Source organism: Oryx dammah, unplaced genomic scaffold, assembly GCF_014754425.2.
Source record: "Oryx dammah isolate SB20612 unplaced genomic scaffold, SCBI_Odam_1.1 HiC_scaffold_10, whole genome shotgun sequence".
Lineage (NCBI taxonomy): Eukaryota > Metazoa > Chordata > Mammalia > Artiodactyla > Bovidae > Oryx > Oryx dammah.
Window position 1 is genome coordinate 44845953 of NW_024070194.1, and position 21087 is coordinate 44867039.

General features: G+C 44.9%; 2 protein-coding genes and 1 long non-coding RNA gene across 6 annotated transcripts in view; all 3 read right to left on the bottom strand.

Annotated features, from left to right (window-relative positions):
- The window catches only part of DTD1 (D-aminoacyl-tRNA deacylase 1), a 77113-nt gene extending 75868 nt beyond the window's left edge, over window positions 1-1245 (bottom strand). Inside the window, exon 1 of the mRNA XM_040247982.1 lies at window positions 166-1245. Coding sequence (XP_040103916.1) covers window positions 166-208 — 43 coding nt within the window. The 5' untranslated portion in view covers window positions 209-1245. The remainder of the gene's footprint in view (window positions 1-165) is intronic.
- Window positions 1246-4482: 3237 nt separating this feature from the next.
- The window catches only part of SEC23B (SEC23 homolog B, COPII coat complex component), a 38399-nt gene continuing 21794 nt past the window's right edge, over window positions 4483-21087 (bottom strand). For all 4 annotated transcript variants that reach the window (XM_040247978.1, XM_040247981.1, XM_040247980.1 and 1 more), the window contains exons 14-21: window positions 20105-20258; window positions 17671-17748; window positions 16438-16599; window positions 15512-15598; window positions 14138-14293; window positions 13696-13761; window positions 5947-8090; window positions 4483-4809 (exon numbers count right to left, since the gene is read on the bottom strand). In XM_040247978.1, the coding sequence (XP_040103912.1) occupies window positions 8001-8090; window positions 13696-13761; window positions 14138-14293; window positions 15512-15598; window positions 16438-16599; window positions 17671-17748; window positions 20105-20258 (793 nt within the window). In that variant the 3' untranslated portion in view covers window positions 4483-4809; window positions 5947-8000. The remainder of the gene's footprint in view (window positions 4810-5946; window positions 8091-13695; window positions 13762-14137; window positions 14294-15511; window positions 15599-16437; window positions 16600-17670; window positions 17749-20104; window positions 20259-21087) is intronic.
- Window positions 20334-20984, bottom strand: LOC120868973. Its single transcript, XR_005722366.1, has 2 exons — window positions 20607-20984; window positions 20334-20503 (listed from the first exon to the last, which is right to left on the bottom strand). It is a non-coding gene; the product is annotated as an uncharacterized LOC120868973 (long non-coding RNA).

Consider the following 21087-nt stretch of genomic DNA (forward strand, 5'->3'; position numbering starts at 1 on the left):
ACCCGGCGGCCCTTGGAGAGCGCCGCGGGCCGGGGAACGGAGGGGCGGTGGGGGGGCTCGGGGCCGCGGGGCTGGGATCGCCCGGGGGCGGCGCCCGGGAGAACCCTTGGCAGGGGCGGCCGGGCGCGGGGTCAGGGCGGCTCCTCCCGGCCCCGCCCGACTGACCTGTGACGCTGGCCCGGGTGACGCGCTGCACCACGGCCTTCATGGCGGCGGCTGCGGCGAGCGGGGCGGCGCCGGGCGGCTTCCGGCCTCGGGGACTCCGCGGGCGGCGCGGCGGCCGGCCCCCTCTGCCGGGGACACCCGGAAACGCGCCCAGGCGCGGCCCCGCCGGCCTCGCCCACCGCAGGTTGGTTCCGCCCCCCCGTGTGGCCCCGCCCCGCGGTGGGCCCCGCCCACTCCCCGTTCTCGCCCACCCAGAGCTGAGCCCCGCCCAGACTCAACCCTTTTCCCGGCCCCCACGCCTAGGCAGACTCACAGGTGCTGTTTCTGCTCACATCCCGCCAGTCATCCCTGCATCCCATCTTTGTCCTCATTCCTAATCCTAACCGTGTTCCTCCTGCCGTTTTCCCACCCCTCTGACCCCAGATCCTCCCAAATTCCTTTTCCCTTGTCTTCCTGCCTCTGCAGCTCCTCAGAAACCAGACAGAAGATCTGCTGCCTAAAATAGCCATCTAACTGTTTAGGTCAATCCTAAAGGAAATCAACCCTGAACATTCATTAGAAGGACAGATGCTGAAGCTCCAATACCTTGCCACCTGATGCGAAGAGCCAACTCCTTAGAAAAGACCCTGATGCTGGGAAACATTGAAGGCAGGAGGAAAAGGGAGCAACAGAGGAGATGGATGGATGACATCACTGACTCAACGGACATGAGTTTGAATAAGCTCTGGGAGATGGTGAAGGACGGAAGCCTGGTGTGCTGCAGTCCCTGAAATCGCAGAGTCGGACACAACTGAGCAGTACAACAACAACAAACTGTTTTAAGTACTCATTTGACCTACCTGTTTCCTGCAGAGATACATGATTCTGTAATTCTGATTCCTTCTCTAGCCCTATTTGGCCTCTCTCACAGGATTATTAGAAGGTTTGAATAAAATACACTGTGTAAAAGTGCTTGGAAAGCTGCAAAGGACTGTACAAATATTACCCTAACAATCATTGTCATAGATTAAAAAAAAAAAAACTCCTCTGAGTGTGTCTTCTTCAGTCTGATAGTGCTGGTGGTACACAGGAATGGGGTTCCTGATATTCCTGAACAAAACTCGGGTCTGCCCTGCCCTGCTTTTGTGCTGAGCACCTCAGAAATGGCAGCTCATTTATGGTCTTTTTGTATCTTAGTTTTCATAATTGTGGGCTTCCCAGGTGGCTCAGTGGTAAAGAATTCGGCTGCCAATGCAAGAGACTCGGGTTCCATCCCTGGGTCAGGGAAAATCCCCTGGAGAAGGAAATGGCACCAACTCCAGTATGCTGCTGCTACTGCTAAGTTTCTTCAATCGTGTCCAACTCTGTGTGACCCCATAGATGGCAGCCCACCAGGCTCTGCTGTCCCTGGGATTCTCCAGGCAAAGAACACTGGAGTGGGTTGCCACTTCCTTCTCCAATGCATGAAAGTGAAAAGTGAAAGTGAAGTCGCTCAGTCATGTCTGACTCTTCAAGACCCCATGGACTGCAGCCTACCAGGCTCCTCCATCCACGGGGTTTTCCAGGCCAGAGTACTGGAGTGGGTTGCCATTGCCTTCTCTGAACGCCAGTATACTTGCCTGGGAAATTATATGGACAGAGAAGCCTGTCAGGCTACAGTCCATGGGATCCCAAGAGTCAGACATGACTTGGCTACTAAGCACACATCCACATTCATTTCTGCCCCACTGTGACTGTGCATGGGAGCTGTTATTTGTGGTCCCTTATAATTTCTTTGAATCCTGTTGCTGGAGTTAACATCTGTCCAGGTGCAAGCACTCAGGTCGAAGGTCCCAGGTTTCAGCCTGTGTCACCCCAACCCTTCTCTCCTGAAACAGGTCACAAAATCTCATGTGAGAGATACCCCCTCTATACCAGGAGGAAAGGAGCAGTCTTATTTCCAAAGACAAAAGCTCACCAAGAAGAATCTGAACAACAAGCTTTGCAGTTTCCCCCAGTTTACTTTCTACCTCATATTCCTTAACCTGTCATGTTCCTCCATGATTCTTCATGCCTCATCAAACCTAATGACAAAAACACACATACACACACACAAAAAAAAAAAAAAAAAAAAAACACAGGCATGCTTCTTTAGGTCTTCATCTCCTTATCAAGACTCTCATGTCATGTAAGTGAAGTGAAAGTTGCTCAGTCATCTGACTTTTTGCAACCCCATGGACTGTAGCATGCCAGCCTCTTCTGTCCAAGGAATTCTCCAGGCAAGAGTACTGGAGTGGGTAGCTGAAAACTATATAAATTTGTATGTTTTTCTCCTGTTCATTTGTCTATCACTGCTTCCTTGGTGGCTCAGAGGTTAAAGCATCTGCCTCCAATGCGGGAGACCCGGGTTCGATCCCTGGGTTGGGAAGATCCCCTGGAGAAGGAAATGGCAATCCACTCCAGTATTGCCTGGAGAATCCCATGGACGGAGAAGCCTAGTAGGTTACAGTCTACGGGGTCGCAAAGAGTCGGACACGACTGAGCGACTTCACCTTCACCTTACTTTTTCAGACCTGAAGAGAATGAGGAAAACTTTTTCCTCCCCTACAAGAGAAAGTTTCAAGTAGAGAACAAGGAACAGTCATTTGGCCAGAAAAGACCACAAAATAGTAAACTGGAATGTTAAATACTATGGGGAAATCATGGGAACAGTGGCAGACTTTATTTTTTAGGGGTCCAAAATCACTGCAGATGGTGACTGCAGCCATGAAATTAAAAAACGCTTACTCCTTGGAAGAAAAGTTATGACCAACCTAGATAGCATATTGAAAAGCAGACACTACTTTGCCAACAAAGGTCCATCTAGTCAAGGCTATGGTTTTTCCAGTAGTCATGTATGGATGTGAGAGTTGGACTGTGAAGAAAGCTGAGCGCCGAAGAATTGATGCTTTTGAACTGTGGGGCTGGAGAAGATTCTTGAGAGTCCCTTGGACTGCAAGGAGATCCAACCAGTCCATTCTAAAGGAGATCAGCCATGGGATTTCTTTGGAAGGAATGATGCTAAAGCTGAAACTCCAGTACTTTGGCCACCTCATGCGAAGAGTTGACTCATTGGAAAAGACTCTGATGCTGGGAGGGATTGGGAGCAGGAGAAGGGGACGACAGAGGATGAGATGGCTGGATGGCATCACTGACTCAATGGACATGAGTCTGAGTAAACTCCGGGAGTTGGTGATGGGCAGGGAGGCCTGGCGCGCTGCAATTCATGGGGTTGCAGAGTCGGACACAACTGAGCAACTGAACTGAACTGAAGTTGCCAAAAATAGTATCACTGGTAGTAAGACAAACATCATACACTTCTGATACTGCACTGAGGAAAGACATGGTATCACTTTTGTGGTACTGTCTGCCAAATACATATAATCTGAATCCAATCATGAAGCAAGATCAAACCTAAATTAAGGCGCATTCTACAGAATGCAGGTTGAAGGCAGGAGAAGAGCACGACAGAGGATGAGATGGCTGGAGGGCATTACTGACTCAGTGGACATGAGTTTGAGAAAGCTCTGGGAGATGGTGAAGGACAGGGAAGACTGGCATGCCATCCTCCATGGGGTCACAGAGTCCAACACGACTGAGTGACTGAACAACAACTACAGAGTAACTAGAGAAATCCTTCAAAAACGTCAAGGAAAAGAAAATCTGAGATACTTTTCCAAGTTAAACAGAGCTTTTCTTTTCCATTTTTGGCACCACACAGCAGACAGGATCTTAGTTCCCCAACCAACAACAGAACCCGGACCCCCAGCAGTGAAAGTTCCAAGTCCTAACCATTGGACTGCCAGGGAATTCCATGTCCATACACGTATTTCATATACATCTCCTTCTGATTTAGGTGCATTTGCGTGGGTTTGTCACTTGCAACCAACGGAGACCAGTGGAGAGAACCCTGCAGCACTAGAGGGCAGGGACCCTGATGTCCTCACTTTGTACCCCCATCTCTAGAATACTAGTAGCCACTGTTGGGATTTAATCCACATCAGCTGAAAGGATGAGGGTATCTTTGCTGCTACTAAAGAACAGATGGAATCTACTGAATCCAGGAGTTACGACCCAATTCATAATACACTTATCAAGCACCCACATAGTACACGAAGGGCTGCTCCAAGTCCCAAACTAAACATGGAGGTTTCCCAAACCTAACCTTAAAGGGACCACAAAAGCTCTGTTTGACAGCAACATGAAAGAAGTACAAAGTTACATCAACTAATTTCAGAAAACCAAGTTTACAAAGTTCAATATGATATTTCACTTCAATCTTTCACTCCTGTGAATACAGAAGGACACCCGCTGAATATGCAATTTACTTTTCTTCAAGGGGCTATTTATTGCCTATTTTTTATTTTATTTTACAGCAAACTTAAATGTATTCACTTTTCACAAGTGGAAAGTGGAAATCAAGGTATCTCTCAAATGTATATGCTGAACCAAAGTTCTGTTTTCAGAGTTCGGCAGTCAATCATGATTTTGGTCCAGGGCCACTAGTCCATGATTTTAAATAGTTGATGATCCTGGCAGTAACTGGAACAAAATCTTCTCTATATGTGACAATCGTTTCCACATAAAAGCCTTTTGGGGGCTCAGATAGTTCGTTTCTTGAGGCATCCTTTTGTTCTACTTTATCACCTTAAAAAAGAAAAAAAAAAAGGGAATATCTGCATCATTAACTTTTTAATCTTTTTTTATTAAAGTATCACTAACTTCTAACTATACAGCAGTCATTAGGATTATTAGTAGAGTCTTGAAAACTAAATAAACTAAGGTAAGAATTACACCACCCCATCAGACTCCTGACACCCATTGTCTGTCAAAAGTAATTTTTTAAATAATTTTTTTTTAAATGACCACTATAGGGGACTTCCCTGGTAGTCCAAACGCTAAGACTGGGAGTTCCTAATGCAAGGGGTCCCATTTCAATCCCTAATCAGGGAACTAGATCCCACATGCCACAACCAAGACACCCGAAGTCAATAAATAAATGTTTGTTTTTTTTTTTTTCAAATGACCACTGCAAAGATAATTGTTTTAAAACGCTCAATACTGGATATGTATACTTTCAGGCCACTGGTAATTTTCAACACCAAACGAAATCATCAGCACAGTTTTTACATAAAAAGCTTTACTGAAATATATTTTTCATATACACATTTAACTCACTTAAAATATATAATTCAGTAGTTTTTAGTCTTTTCAGATCTGTGCAATCAGCACCAAATAAAGTTTAGAATACCAGACACACACACACACACACACACACACACACCCTGATTTTTTTAGCAGTCGCTCCCCACCAACTCTAGCCTTCAGCCCCAGGCAACCCCTACTCTGGAGGAAACTAGATTTACAGCCCATTTCTGAAAGCTGGAGGATTTCCTCTTTGGTAGGGAATCTATTGGGAAAATTCAATACTCCAGCAGGTTCAAGTCCTGAAATCGTTTGCTCGCTGAATGGGAGGAGGGTTGATGCTATAGAAGCATCGCCTCTTTAAACCACCTTCTAGTGTCTTTTGACATTTCACCGGGAACCTCGCAGATTCTTCAAATTCTGAGGACAGGGACGGCCTCGTTCAATAACTCAGCAAGGTCGGGGGAAAAGGCTCTAAAAGGCCTTTCCTGCCTGGTTCCATGATAACGATAAACAGTTGCCACAGTGCTCCGTAGAATAAACCTGGGGAAGCGGCACCGCGAAGCCACTTCCGCTAACCGCCCGGACACGGCCCACGGAAGGCCGCGCGTCTGCGGAGGTCCTGCCCGAGAGCCGTACCTGGCGGCTTGCTCTTTTTCTGACTCAAAAAAATCAAAGAGCCCAGCAGGGTCCAGGCGCCCAGTCCGTAAACTACTGACATCCGCCGATACCAGCTAAGGGCTTGCGCCGGCCGCATGACACCGCCGCGTAGACCACACTCCTCCGAGTCTCCAGTGAAGGCGGGCCTTCCGGTCTGCGCGTCTCCGCCGCCGCCTCCAATGAAGAGCCGCTCTGGGAAGCCGCTTCTGGCGCTGGCCCCCGATGCATTCTGGGGCGTTTAGTACGGACGTCCGGCCCGGAAAGAACTCAGGTGTCGGGCGGGGTTGAGGGCTTCCGTCTTTTGCCTGGAACCCACGACCTTGCCTTCCACGTGACGGGGCCCTATGACAGCTTCTCTCAAGCAGACCTCTCAGTTCAGCTCAGTTCAGTCGCTCAGTCGTATCCGACTCTTTGCGACCCCATGGACTGCAGCACGCCAGGCTTCCCTGTCCATCACCAACTTCTGGACCTTGCCCAGACTCCTCCATCCATTCGGTGATACCATCCAACCATCTCATCCTCTGTCGTCCCCTTCTCCTGCCTTCAATCTTTCCCAGCATCAGGGTCTTTTCCAATGAGTCAGTTCTTTGCATCAAGTGGCCAAAGTATTGGTGCTTGCATAATTGTTAACGGTATGCCTTACAAAGGCTTCAGGTGGCACTTGTTTGGGGGTTTTCCCTTTTCCTTTTTTTTTTGGACCCCTTAGCTTGTGTCCTGACCAGGGATGAACCCAAGACCCCTGCACTGGAAGCACAGCATTAATTACTGGACTGCCAAGGAAATCCCCTGGCACTTATTTTTATCGTTATATAGTTGATTTACAGCAGTGTAAAGTTTCAGATGTAGAGCAAAGTGAATCAGTTTACATATACATAGATCCCCTTTTTTAGATTCTTTCCCATATAGGTCATTACAGAGTATTGAGTAGAGTTTCCTGTACTATAGATTAGGTCCTTATTACTCCTGGAAACTAACAGAGGAGTCCAACAAAAGAAATTACTGGATGACAACTGTCATAGCAATTGTGTGTTAGCTGCTCAGTCATCTCCAACTCTTTGCGACCTCATGGACTGTGTAGCCCTCCAGGCTCTTCTGTCCATGGGATTCTCCAGGCAAGAATACCGGAGTGGGTTGCCATGCCCTCCTCCAGGGGATCTTCTGGACCCAGGGATCAAACCCAGGTCTCCTGCAGCCCAAGCCGATTGTTTACCATCTTAGCCATCGGGGGCCTATGTAAAAGAGGATATAACCTCAAAACAAGAATGAACTCCACTGGGTATAACAGCTAGAATTTTTACAATTGAGGTAATGTTGGTTTATAACATGTCTCACATGTACACTATAATTCAAATTCTGTATGCACTGCAGTGACTTCACTACCACAACCCCTAGTTTCCCTCCATCACAGTACAACGGACCCCCCTTAATCCATTTCACCCTTCCCCGTCCCTCCTCCACTGGTAACCACCAATGTGTTCTCTGTATCTCAGGTGAGGGAGGGACAGTGCCACTCCAGACCACTGGGCCTCAACAGCTGCACATTATTTCTTAATGTTTCCTTATCTGTTAATATTTGGACAGTAAATGAAGATTAAGTTCAGGAATTACTTGTTGGAGAATTTACATAAAACATACTCAATACTTACAGAGACTTCAGAAATCAAACATGTATTAGCATTATTTTAACCAGTGCTTTCTTCATCCAGATTTATTTCCTTTCTGATCATTATGATTTCATGTAAGCAAGTTGCCAAAATACATTAGCTCTGATTTTATACAAACTCTAAAAGTTAGGATACAAAAAGCATATAAACATTTACCAATACCAAAATGTTTATGACCTTATAATTTTATGGAGTAAGAAAAGGGCACAGATAAGGAATACAAATAAATTAAAATCTAAAGAGTTATAACACTTCCTTTGATTATTTATTAAAATCCACTGGCCAAGTAAGAGGAATGTTAAGCCTTTATAAACAACTGTGAACACAAAGTGACAGTGTTTTCTTCCATTTCCTGCCTATATCCTTAGCTCAACAAGCACTGGAGACAGCCAGCTTCTTCAGATGGTCCATGAACACCTGCAGGCTAACGTCATCAGTGAGGATGGGCGCTCCCGTTTCCTGAAATAAAATGACAAGGGTTTACTGGCAGGTATCTTAAAAGCTGGTTAGAATTCATGAATTAGGGATTTTCCCCTCAGGAAACTAGAAGTGCTGTCCCTCTGCCAAGAATACTCCTGCCATCCATGCCCATCCCCTACCGAGCTAATTTTTTCAAGTGAAGCATAGTTTCCTCACAAAAGCCTCCCTGATCCACTAAGATCTGGCCATCCCTGCCACTACACAGTTCTGAGCACATGCTCTCTTACTTCATCCTCTGTATAATTCTCAGGATTCCTCCAGGGCTGGCTCCCACATGACAGAATTCAAGAGAGCAACAAACTCACCATTAGGAGTAAGAAACATTAACATCCTCTCTCAAAAACTTATAAAACTATACAGATAATCAGCAGGGGTATATAAGAATTCAACATCACCATCAACTAACAGGACCTAGCTGACATTTACAGAACAATCTATAAATCTATCCAACAGCAGAATACCCAATCAAGTGACCATGGAACATACAGGCCAAACAGACCATATCCTAGGCCATAAAACAAACCATCAGATTTTTAAAAAACTGAAATAATGCGAAGTATATTGTTTAACCACAATGGAATCAAAATAAAATCAATAACTAAAGACAAAAAGAAAATCTCTGGAAACTAAACAACACTTATAATCCAAAAGACAAAAAAGAACTCTCAAAGGAAATTTTAGAAAATGTATCAAACTGAATGAAAACAAGAATGCAACAATCAAAACTTGTGGGACACAGCAAAAGTGAAGCTGCAAAGGGATTCTGAAGCACTAAATGCATACACTGAAGAAGCAAAAAATCTCAAATCAATAATCTAAACTCCTACCCCCAAGAACCCAGAAAATGAAAGATATAAACCCACAGCAAGCAGAAGAAAATAAAGACTAGAGCAGAAATCAATGACCCAGAAAATAGATAAGAGGACAAGAAAAGGAAGTAACAGGTTTCGAATTGGAATGGAAGAAATAAACTGCTCCTACTTGGAGAAGTCTGTAAAAAATCCCAAGGAATCTACCAAAAAACCCTCAAAGGTAGTAAGTGACTCAGGAAGGTCACAGGACACAAGTCTACAAAAATAACTTTATGTTATGCTTGCTGATTTATGATTCTTTGATTTTATGATGGCGTAAAAGCAATACTCATTCAGTAGAAATCATACACCGCATTTTACATCTTGAGTTTTGGTCTCTTTCCAGACTAGTGATACACAGCCCCAGATTCCTGTGATGCTGGGCAGGTCCCAGTCAGCCACACTAATCACATGGGTGAACAACCAAGACACTTACAACCATTCTGACCCAGACAACCACTCTGGCTCTTCACTTTCAGTTCAGTATTTAATAAGTTACATGAGATACTCAATACATTTTGTGTTATTATAAAATATGTTTTTTATTAGACGGTTTTGCCTCACTATAGGCTGATATAAGTGCTCTGAGCATATTTAAGGTAGACCAGGCTAAGCTATGATGTTTGGCAGGTTAGGTGTATTAAATGCATTTTCAACTTATGATGCTTTTATTCAGATGTAATCCCACTGTAAGTTAAAGACCTGTACTAGCAATGAACAACTGGATACTGAAATTAAAAATACAGTATCACTGAGAGTCACTCAAGAAAAAAAGAAAAACTGATGAAAGAAATAAAAACAGACTTAATAAATGGAGAGACGTACTGAGTTCACAGATAGGAAAGTTCAATAGAGGTGCCAACTCTACCCAAATTGACAGAGAGGTTCAATGCAATTCTTATCAAACTTCCAGCAAGATTTTTAAAAAATAGATACAAGATTATTGTACAACTCATATGGAAATGCAAAGAAATCAGAATAGTTAAGGCAGTTTTGAAAAAAAAAGTGACAGAAACCAGTCTACCTGATTTCAAAATTTACTATTCAGCTACAATAACCAAGACTGTATAGTGTTAGTAGAGAGACAGAAACATATTTCAACAGGATAGAACAGAAGCCCCAGCAGTGGACTCACACAAATATGCCCAAATAATCTCTGACAAATATGCAAAAGCAATCAATGGAAGAAAGGCAGCCTTTTCAAGTAATGGTACTGGAGCAATCAGACACCCATAAACAAAAAATAAACCTAAGCCTCACATCTCATACAAAAATTAACTCAAAATGGATCACAGACTGAAATGCAAATTTAAAGTAAAAGAAGTCACAGGAGATATTTGGAATCTAGGGTAAGACAAAGATTTCTTGACATCAAAAACACAATCCATTAAAAAAAAAGTGCACTTCATAGAAATAACTTTTGCTTTGCAAAGACCTTGTGAAGACAATGTATACACAAACCAGAAGTGAGAGAAAACATATGCAAACCATGAATCTGACAGAAGATTAGCATCAAGAATATATAACTCTCAAAACTCAATCGTTTAAAAAAAAAATCCAATTAAAACATAGACAAAAGACACAGACTTCACTGAAGAAGACACATAGATGAGAAAGCACCAAAAAAGATGTCCAACATCACTAGCTATTAGGAAAATGTAAATCAAAACCACAATGTTATACCACTCACATCTGTTAGGACAGCTAAAATAAGAATAATGACAACATCATATGCAGACAAGGATAGAGAAACAACGCTTCATACACTGCAGCTGGGGATATAAAAGGAGACAGTCACTCTGAAAAAGAGTATGGCAGTTTCTTTAAAAACTAACTATCAGCCAACTCAACTAATGAACTCCTAGGCATTTATCGCAGAGAAATGAAGACTTATGTTCAAGAAACTTGTACAAGAATGTTTACAGCAGCTTTATTCCTAATGGCCAGAAACTGTGAACACCACAGCTGTCCTTCATGGGTGAATGATAAACTGCAGTATGTCTACACCATGGAACACTACTCAACCAATAAAGGAGCAAATTATCCACACACCCAACAACCTGGATCTCTAGATAAGCACGCTGAGGGGAGAAAGGCCAGTCCCCCAAGATTATGTGCCACGTGGTTTCCTGTATGTTCACTGATTTGCAAAAGTTTGTGCTATACAGCAAAGTGATTCAGCTACATATACATGTGTAAATATAATCTTTTTCACACTCTTTTCCATCATGGTTTATTACAGGATGTTGAATATAGTTCCCTGTGGAACCTTTTCATGAGAAAATTACAGAAATGGAAACCAGGAGAAGAGCTGCCAGGTGTCAGGGAAAGGGTGGAGGCGGGAGGGACGTGAGTGTCACTATAAAATGCAACACAAGAGACCCATGTGGAGATGGAAATGCATATCTTGACCTCATCAATGTCCATATCCTGGTTATGATATTGTTATAGCTCTGCAAGATGTTACCATTGGGGGAACTGGGTTAAGGTATAGGGGATCTCTCTGTTATTTCTTACAACTGCATATAAATTTTTAAAATTACCACCCCCAAGAATGCTCTAAGACTGTACAATGAAAAATAAGACTCATTTGAGGGAGACATAAATGCTGGGAATAATCAGATAAAGAAGGAAGCTGGAGCTGAGAAGTGAAGAGGAGGGAAGAGGAGTGGTGAGCAGGAGCAGAGAGGAGACAGAGCAGGAAGCAGAGGGCTTGGGGAGACGCTGCGTGTCTCTGAGGGGAGCACATGGAGGTCACAGTTCAGCATCCAGTCCTTTGGCCTGAACCCATCGAACTCCACTGTGCACTCCAGAAGGGGATCCACATGTCTCCCTGCCCCTAGCCTACACAGTAGACTCTAGTCACCCCCTTATCCACAGTGGACAATTTCCAAGACTCCAGTGCCTGACACCACACATGGGTAGAATGGAACTCTGCATATACTAAAGTTTTCCTCTACAGGTGTTGACAGGCAGATGGTGTGGACAGCATGGATACACCAGACAGAGAGAACACAGGTGAGAGAGAACAGGAAGGTGTGAGGCTTCACCAGGCTACTCAGAATGGTGTGTAATCAAAAGTCATGAATTATTATTTCTCAGGTAACTGAAACCTTATAAACTGAAAATGTTGGTAACAGAAAATTTCTATATTATTCAAAGTTTTCTTCCCAGCAAAACACCCAAATTACTATCTCTGGGCCAAAAAGGATACACTTTGTAGCATTTTTTTTTTCTCACTTTGGGGTTTTGCCGGGGTCCAGCCCTGGTGGATCCAGGGAATTCGAAGAGTGGACGGCATTGGCGTGAGAAAAGACTTATTTATTGATTGATATAAGATTAGATTAAGAAACAATAGTGTAGTAGGAAGATTAAGTGGAGGAAGAGGGCTGAATAGCTTGGATTACGCGGAAGACCAATAAAATTCAAGACAAGGAATTTGCACCATCTACGTTGGGCCACCAGCGCTTGCTTGAATATCTAAGGGTGCCTCGCCTTAGGCTCCCTTTCGCGCGGGTCTTAACAGCCAGGGCAAGTAAGCAGACTTCGCGAGCCTCCGCGCCCCAGATGGAAATTCAGCCTGAAATTAAGTCAAGAAGCAGAGGGAGAAAAAAAGAGAGAGAGACACGGGGGAAACCAGTCCAGCGACTGGCTCCTGCTCCTATTGTTTAGAAGGCCTTATATACCTTTTAGATTGTACATAGAGATCATATGGGTAATACAAAATTATGCAGTGTTAGCAACCCAGACTCTTATCAAAACCAGGCTTTTCTCTCTGCATACCTAATTGTATACACAAGTCTTAGGTGATTTACATCATCTTCTGGCCAAAAGGGGCCAATTAACATTTTACAGCCTTTTTTCTGATAAGGGTTAGTCAACCAGAAGACTTGTGTTGATCTTCCCAAGGTTTGGTGCCACTCTCAGAAAGTACTAAATAAAGTTACATTCTTACATAGCAAGGACACAAGAGGAGTGCAAAGAGAAGTAATTAACTCAAAAGTCTAGTGTTGCTAACATCAGAACTACTATATATCTTTTTCCATATCCCGTTTACATTGATTAACATGCTCCCAGGTGCCTAAAAGATAAAGAATATGGAGGCCTGGCAGCAATCATTGAGTCAACAGTGAAATCCTGTCACCAATATAATTTTTAACTCTTTAGAAAAGGCTCTGTATCTTTAAGATGCTTTTAAGCTTTGTGCCTCTTGCGGTTGGGGGCTGCAAGCAATTCACAAGCTGTAAGAGGTCCAGGGAACCTGTTAGGCAAGCTAGAGAGCAATCAGAGGGAGTTAACTGAAACATCCCTTTCAAATGCAGAAGACTAAAGCCCTGAGTTGACCTTTTTTTCCAGAGAATATCAGAAAAGTGGAAAAGCAGAGTACAAAAGCCGGCAAATTTTTATTTTGGGGGGGTGGATGCTCAGGAAATGCCAGGGGGAACTCCTGAAGTCTGATCACGGCCTTGCGTATGTCAGCTTCCTCCCTCATGACCTTGTCACGGGTGGGATTCCTCACACTGGCTCCTGGCAGGGTTTCTTTTTTTTTTGGTCACACCATGTGGCTTGCAGGATCTTAGTTCTAGGGCAGGGCTCAAACCCTGGGCCCTGGCAGTGAAAGCACCGAGTCCTAACCACTGTACTGCAAGAGAATCCTCCAATTTGTAGAATTTAAAAGCAACATTTTAAAAAAGTAGACTGGCCCCTCCTCAAATTCCTGACAAGTTACTCACCTGTCCCCAAGCATACAGGTTATTGTGTGTCTGAGATGGATTCACTTTGGACAAAAGAAATCGAGCCTTAAAAAAGAAAAAGTAGATTTAAAGATTAAAAATGGCATTAATATTAGTTTAACAGGAAAAAAAGGTCTTTACTTTTTTTTTTTGGTTAAATTAGAAGTTTTTTTTACCACACAGGAACCCGTTTGTTCAGTTTATGCCCAAAGGGTCTCCGTTCACTGGGCTTCTGAAACACGAGGTGTATTTTACTCTGGGAATTCTCTCCTTTCCACACCAGCATATTCTGACCACTCATTTAGAAAGAAGTCGTATTTGGAAGCTGACCTGCCTGTTGATTTCAGTCACCACGTGAAATACTGACCAGGCTGTGTGGACTTAGAGCCTTCAGGAGGCATTGTGCACGAGGCCAGCGGAGCAGCGGGCCAAGCTGGCTCACCTGGCTGCCCCCGTGCTCTGTGTGGATGTACCGCGGCATCGGGAACCGCGCCTGCAGGATCTCCTGTGCATCGTCCAGGGGCGCCTGCAGGAGGTGCTTGAAGTTTTCATACTCGGGCATGTCCTGGTAGCCTGCCTTCCGCCACTGGGCTATGGTCTGCAGCAAACAGACAAATCACAACTTGTTGTGGAGATGCTATAATGACAGTCTTCAGATGGCCCTGACATTCTAACACTCCACCCGGGACCTGTTTCTAGTGACAAGGTCTTAAGTCAGGAAAGATGAGTTGCAGAGGGGAGCCAAGTAGATCTGACCAGGATACCACCATCTGAAAAAAGTCTCAGGTTATAAAACACCTGTTAATATTAGAAAACAATCTCTTCCTTAAAGGACATTTGAAATCACTTCTAATGTACAGACACCAGAGAGTCAAGTCAGTTGTTAAAAAGAACTGAAGGTAAAGAATGTATCAATATATAATAGGAAAAAAGAAAACATCCTTGAACATAGAGGATTTTCTTTTGAGGAATCCCTCCTTTCCTTAGGGCACAAACCTCTCTGAGAAAGAAATGAACACCATCCACAGCCATCCTTGGGAACCACAGACCTGGCGTAAGGTTCACTGGGCCATGTTACCTCAGATAAACACTCTAGTCCCAAACTTGGTGGTGTTTACTAGTGACTCTAATGCAACTCCAAAAGGGCAGTGTGAATAACTGATTTTGCCTGACACCTCAGAAAGCAATAAATCATAGTGATTTTAAAGGACCACCTAAAAAAAACTATGGAGGTTTCTCAGAAAGCTAAAGACAGAGCTATCACATATGATCACTTCTGGGCATCTATCTGAAAGAACAAAAACACTAATTCAAAAAGATATGTGCCCCCCAATCTTCACAGCACACTTCTCACAACTGCCCAGACATGGAAGCAACCGAAGTATCCATCAACAGATGAATGGATAAAGAAAACATGGTATACACAATAGGATACTACTCAGCCCTAAAAAAAGAACAAAACTTTGTCATTTGCAACAATGTGGATAGACTTGGAGGGCATTATGCTAGTGAAATAAGTCAGACAAAGATAAATACTGGATCAGCTCACTTATATGTGGAATCTGAAAAATACAACAAATTAGTGAATATAATGAAAGAGAAACAGACACAAAGATCTAGGGAACAAGCTAGCGGTTACTGGTAGGAGGAGGAAGGGGCAGGATAGAGCTCAAGGATGTACTTAACAACGTGAAAAAAGTAACCTTTAAAAATTGTATAAAAAATTTTTTTAAATGTAAAAGGACCACTTCAGATTTACTTATAGCAAGTAATACTGAAATTACTAAGTATACAAATACCATAACCAAGGTCTTACCTCACCAAGGTAAATGACAATTTGGAAGAAAGTGTCCATGAGCAGAATTCTGTCAGCAAGAATGCTGCTGCTGTCCAGGAGCACAGGCTGCAACACAGGGAGAGAACGGCGTGGGTCTTCCCTTAGTGCCCACATGGCCACATGCCAGCCCCCCGCCCACGGCCAGCCTCCCCACCTCTCTTCAGGCAGCTGTAGGGCTAAATATACACTGCAGGGAGGTTCACCCCCTCTTTGTGTCAAGTCCCCACTTTCTGCTCCGACTGGGTAGCTCTAGGTTTCAACTTTGTACAAGAAAGAGATTTAAATAATCTCTCATCAACTAGGAAGCAAGATGAATGTTAATCTTCCGCTCTAGGAACCAAAAATAATTCCAAATTTTGTTTTGTGCTAGAAATAAATTCTATCAGACATATTTCTCGCAAATCTACTGTGGTAGATGACAGAGAACTACAATGCCTACGTGAAAAAGAACATCCTTTAATACCAGTTTTAAAGTTCATTTAAAAATATATTTGATTATGACTTTTATTTCAATAATAAAGGTATATTTAAACTCATTAAGGGAAATCTGAAAATTTCTACTAAAGAACAACAAATACTGACATTGTGGTTTATTTTTTTTATAGTTTTCATTCCTGGTGCCTTTTTAAAAATCATCTTTAATCTAACATAAGGATTTACTTTATTCTGTTACATAAACTTTGTGAATATTTCTGATTACTTAACTTCCCTACTACTGAACATTTGGACTGCTTTCTAATTTTATGCATCCTGTGACTTTTTCCTATGCATGTTTTTCACTCAGAAATGCTGCTAAATTACTATAAAGACTCAAAGCTTTCTTTCTTATCGTTTCGCTCTAAGAGTGAACTTGCTAGACTAAAAGCACTCCATATCAGGTGATTCCTAGTGCCCAGGGCCCTTACCTCCGGGGGCCCGTGGAAGGAGTAGGAGTACAGGATGGGCTGGATCATGATGAGGGACTGGGTGAGGTCCTGCCGGGCAAAGTGGTGCCGATAATATGAAGACTCGTCAGGGCTGTTGTTGAAGACTTGAAGGAATGGGGACCTTCTAAGATGGAACATGAACTGCATTTACAAAGAAAAAAGAACAAAGCACACCACTGTCACCTTCCTAGACCCCCAGAGAACAGAACTGCCACCACCTGGAGACAGGAGAACCAGCCCTCAGGACCAAGGCCTTTGGGCACGGTGAGCTGAGGCTGGGATGGCAGCCCATGACCGGGGAACAGGGAGGGGAGAGCTGAAAGATGACCATTCTTTACTGAGGTAAAAGTGGCCAGGATTCGCTGCTCAACAATCGAACATACTCAACATTACCAAACTGCACACTTAAAAATGGGTGAGCGGGTCAATCATATGCTGTGGGGTTTTCACTACAATTGGAAATAAACATTTCTAAAAGAGAGGGGGTTCTCTGGGGAAGTCAAAGTTTCCACATGGAAGGGCCAAGGTGGAGAAGCTTGGTCTTCTTGTGGGCCTCCTTCTAGCCTCGATGGCTTGCACACAGGCCAGACAGACACACGTCAGAACCACCCAGCCAGCCCGTCCAGTGAGCTGGGCTCTCGAGCCTCTGTGCAGCCCTAGAGTCCAAGCTACACAAGCTAAAGACTGAAATCTAGGGTCAACTCACCAAATCGAGTATCTGATAAGGTAATACCCGTTTGTGTAGCAAAGTCCTAACAAGTTCCCTTAAAAATGAAAGTCTGCTTTTTCCTACTTATTCCTCACTAAGGCATCCCTGAGGGAAGGAGGAAAATGTTGAGTTTGCCTCCTGTTCTGGGGAAGCCGCTCTGTGAGGGGCCTGACCCGCACACCCCAGGCCTGGCTACGGGGCTGGCTCCCAGCCACCAAGTGAAATAGGCACCTGGCCCTCAGCAAACTGTGAATCAGAGATCATGCCATGGCCTCACAGCAAGGGGCCTGTTCTGCCTTCTCCCCAAAGTCTGTGCACCTGCTCTCTGGGTGTCCCCTGTGTCTCCCAAGGGGCTCTGGCACCATCTGACCTTGACCTGAACAACCTTCACCTACAGATGAAGTCTCCAAACACATCGAGTCTTCACTTTATCCTGAGAGCAGTGAGCTTTATTTATATGACTTTCTTCTTCTTTTGTTATTTTAACAACATGTATTACTTACCTGAGGATATAGAGAGAAGGAATCTGATAACCTAAATGACATGGGGTCTTCTTTGTTATACTGTCCAAACTTCTGACACTGGTGAGAGAAAACAGGAAAAACAACAACAACAAAGTGAGCCTTACCTGAAAACTCCTGGAAAGAGGGCCACGCCCCACCCTCACCTCCACCCCTTACTGCTTAGCCCAGCACTGCACTCAACGCTCAACACCTGTGTGTAGGGAGGGGAGGAGATCTGGGAGGGGCCAGAGCCCCACGTCCTAACAGCTCCCATGCAGTGCCAGCTGGAAGGGGCTAGAAGAGGCATCCCAGGCGACTCTTCCATAGGAAAACCTCCAGGACCGGGATAACCTAACATCACATCTCTCTACCACTCTGCTGTCCTCTCACAGGCAAATTTATGAATGTTTTCTTGTCAGGAAGCATTTAACAGGGGGCTTCCTGTATGCAGTTTTGGATATGTCAGGAATCCTCTTTTCCTTATTAATTCCTGAATATTCAGGAATTAAGAGGAGAGGCAAGCCTCTCCCAAGGGCTGAGGAATCCAGGCATTTCCTTCGTTAGTTTTTCTATATGGTGGTAAGTACCCTGTTCCTTTTTATGAGCCATATGGTAAAAGTGATTATTTACAACCGTCTCTCTTTCATATGGATGACCTCATGTTTCCTTGATAACTTGTAAATTTTGATTTCATCTCTGCTGAAAATAGCTATCTTGTAAGACAGTATAAATACCTACACAATGTTGAATAAAACACCTCTGCTCCATCAGAGCTTTGGTCCTCGTGCCTTGCTCTCTCTCTCTTTTTCAGGCTGATCCCCTGGAGCGCAGAGGCTCTCTAAGTTCACTTTCCTGCCCGGGTTTCTAAGACCCCCTCGAGAAGGCGCTCTGTGCCTTCACCCCATCAAGAGGGCGCCTGAGGCCTCCGTGAACAGAGCAAGCCCCCTGTCAGGGACTTTACTGGCTTTCTGCATACACCAAGGAATATCAGCCTCTTTCTCTCTCCTTTACTTTCTTATCGGTCGACTCCGGACCACCAGGTTCCGGTCCATTAAAGGACCTCAACATTTTCTCTTTCATTCTGATGTCCTTCTCTCACACCCCCTTCTTTCACACACCCTCTGATCACCAAAGGATCCGACTGCCCACCGTTTGGAGAAAGCTCATCTCTGGCAACAAGCCTCTCTGCATCACATTCTCGCACAGACCTCACCATCATAAATCCTCTCCTGCCGTGAGCCAGGGGACCCCCAGCCTCTTCAATTTCTCCTGTCAGCCAGCCACTAGAGCAGTAATTTCCTGAACGCCATCATCGAGCGACTGATCCTCCTCTGCCTCTTCTGACGGCCTGGCCCCCTCCCTCCCCCTGACTGCGGCAGGCTCCTCCACCCCCTTCCTCACCTCCCATCCTCACCTCCTTGTCTACAACAGCTTGACGGCCAGGCCAGTGTCACCCATGTTCCTCCTCCAGATGCAGTGCTGATCTCTGACCTGAGCTCCTTCAGGACTTCTCCTGACTACAGGGGGGCACTTTCCTTGGACGTGCTTTGCAAGTTCACACTCAAACTATTACATTAAAAAAAAAAAGGAGATTCCTTTCCTCCACCTTCAAGTTGCTCTCCTTTCCCCTTTTCCAGCGCTCCATCATTCTTGCAATTACCCACACTTAAAATCTAACTCTGCATTGATTTTCTTTTTTGAGTCCACAGATAGCTTGACCAGGTTCGATCAATCCTCCTCTCAGCATATATCCTGATTCCAAACTTCCTCTCCCCTCTAACCATACCGCCACCATCCCAGCCTCCGCCCCCTGGAGCCAGAAAAATCCTCCATGGGCCTCCCCAACAGCAGCCCTTTCAACCTCTGGTGGATCTTACATGGTGAGAGGTGGTGTGAACACAAGCGTCACGCTGCTGACACACCTCTGCTCAAGAACCACACTTGCCCCTTCCCCTCTCTGACTCCACAACCAGGGCCCCGCGTGAACAACCTGCACGGCTGCTCCTGCACTGCACTCAGGCACCTGTGACGGCGGCCTCTGCAGGTCCCCACACACACTGACCACACACTGTGCCCACAGGCTGGCAGTGCTGCACCCCAGCTCCCCCCAAACCATCCAAGGTCTGGAGGGAAAATGCAGAAGCCCAGTATTCACAGGGACTCCTGAGTCAACCCTCAACACACTCAGGTCTACACCATCATCTAAACAGCCTGTGTGTGGAGCCTCTTCCCAATTGTAAGGTGAGCCCTGGAAAACATGCGTATTTGACACTTTGTTTACACCCTTCTCAGAACCACCAATGCTTGGTATGAGGTAAGCAACTGATAAAACTCTTGTTTATGGAATATATAAATAGGTTTGAATGACAGTTTTCTTTTCTCAAAAGTAGAACTGAGACCAAGACCGAACTCAGTGCCACTGCCCCCAACTCACCAACCGGATGAGCTGTCGGTCCAGCCACCGGAGCACGTCTGGCCCCTCCTCCGACTCAGCTCGGAACACCCCTAGCCGCGCCATCAGCACCGCCGCCGCCTCCTGGTCAAACGCCGCTTCAATGTGCTTCAGCTGGCTCTGCACATCTGCCCAACTGACCGGACATCTCAGGGTGAGGGCCGGCTCTCACACTCACACACGCACCTCTTCTTAACCTCTGTTTTTACACACACACACACACACACACACACGAATGGACGTAGAGAGGGTGAGGGCCGGCTCTCACACTCACACACGCTCTGTTTTTACACACACACACACGAATGGACCTAGAGAGGGTGAGGGCTGGCTCTCACACTCACACATGCTCTGTTTTTACACACACACACACGAATGGACCTACACACACACACACACGAATGGACCTACACACACACACACACGAATGGACCTAGAGGATGCACGCACACGCACACATACACACACACACACAAGAATGGACCTAGAGGGTGCTATGCTTACTGAAACAAGTCACACAGATAAAGACAAATACTAAATACTTTACATTTTCACTTACACGTGGAATCTAAAAAATGAAACAAATGAATATAACAAAACAAACAGAGTCACAAATAGAGAACAAGCCAGTGGTTACCAGCCAGGACAGGGAAGAAGGGAGGAGCATAAGAGGTAAAATCTACTGTGTATAAAATAAACTGGCTACAAGGACGTACTGTACAGCACAGAGACTAGAGCCAACATTCTATAATAACTTTAAACGGATTACAACCTATTAAAACAGGAGATCACCATGCTGTACACCTGAATCTAATGTGCACTTGGTCGCTCAGTCGTGTCTGACTCTTTGCCACCCCATGGACTGCAGCTCGCCAGGCTCTTCTGTCCATGGGATTCTCCAGGCTAGAATATCGGAATGGGTTGCCATGCCCTCCTCCAGGGGATCTTCCCAACACAGGGACTGA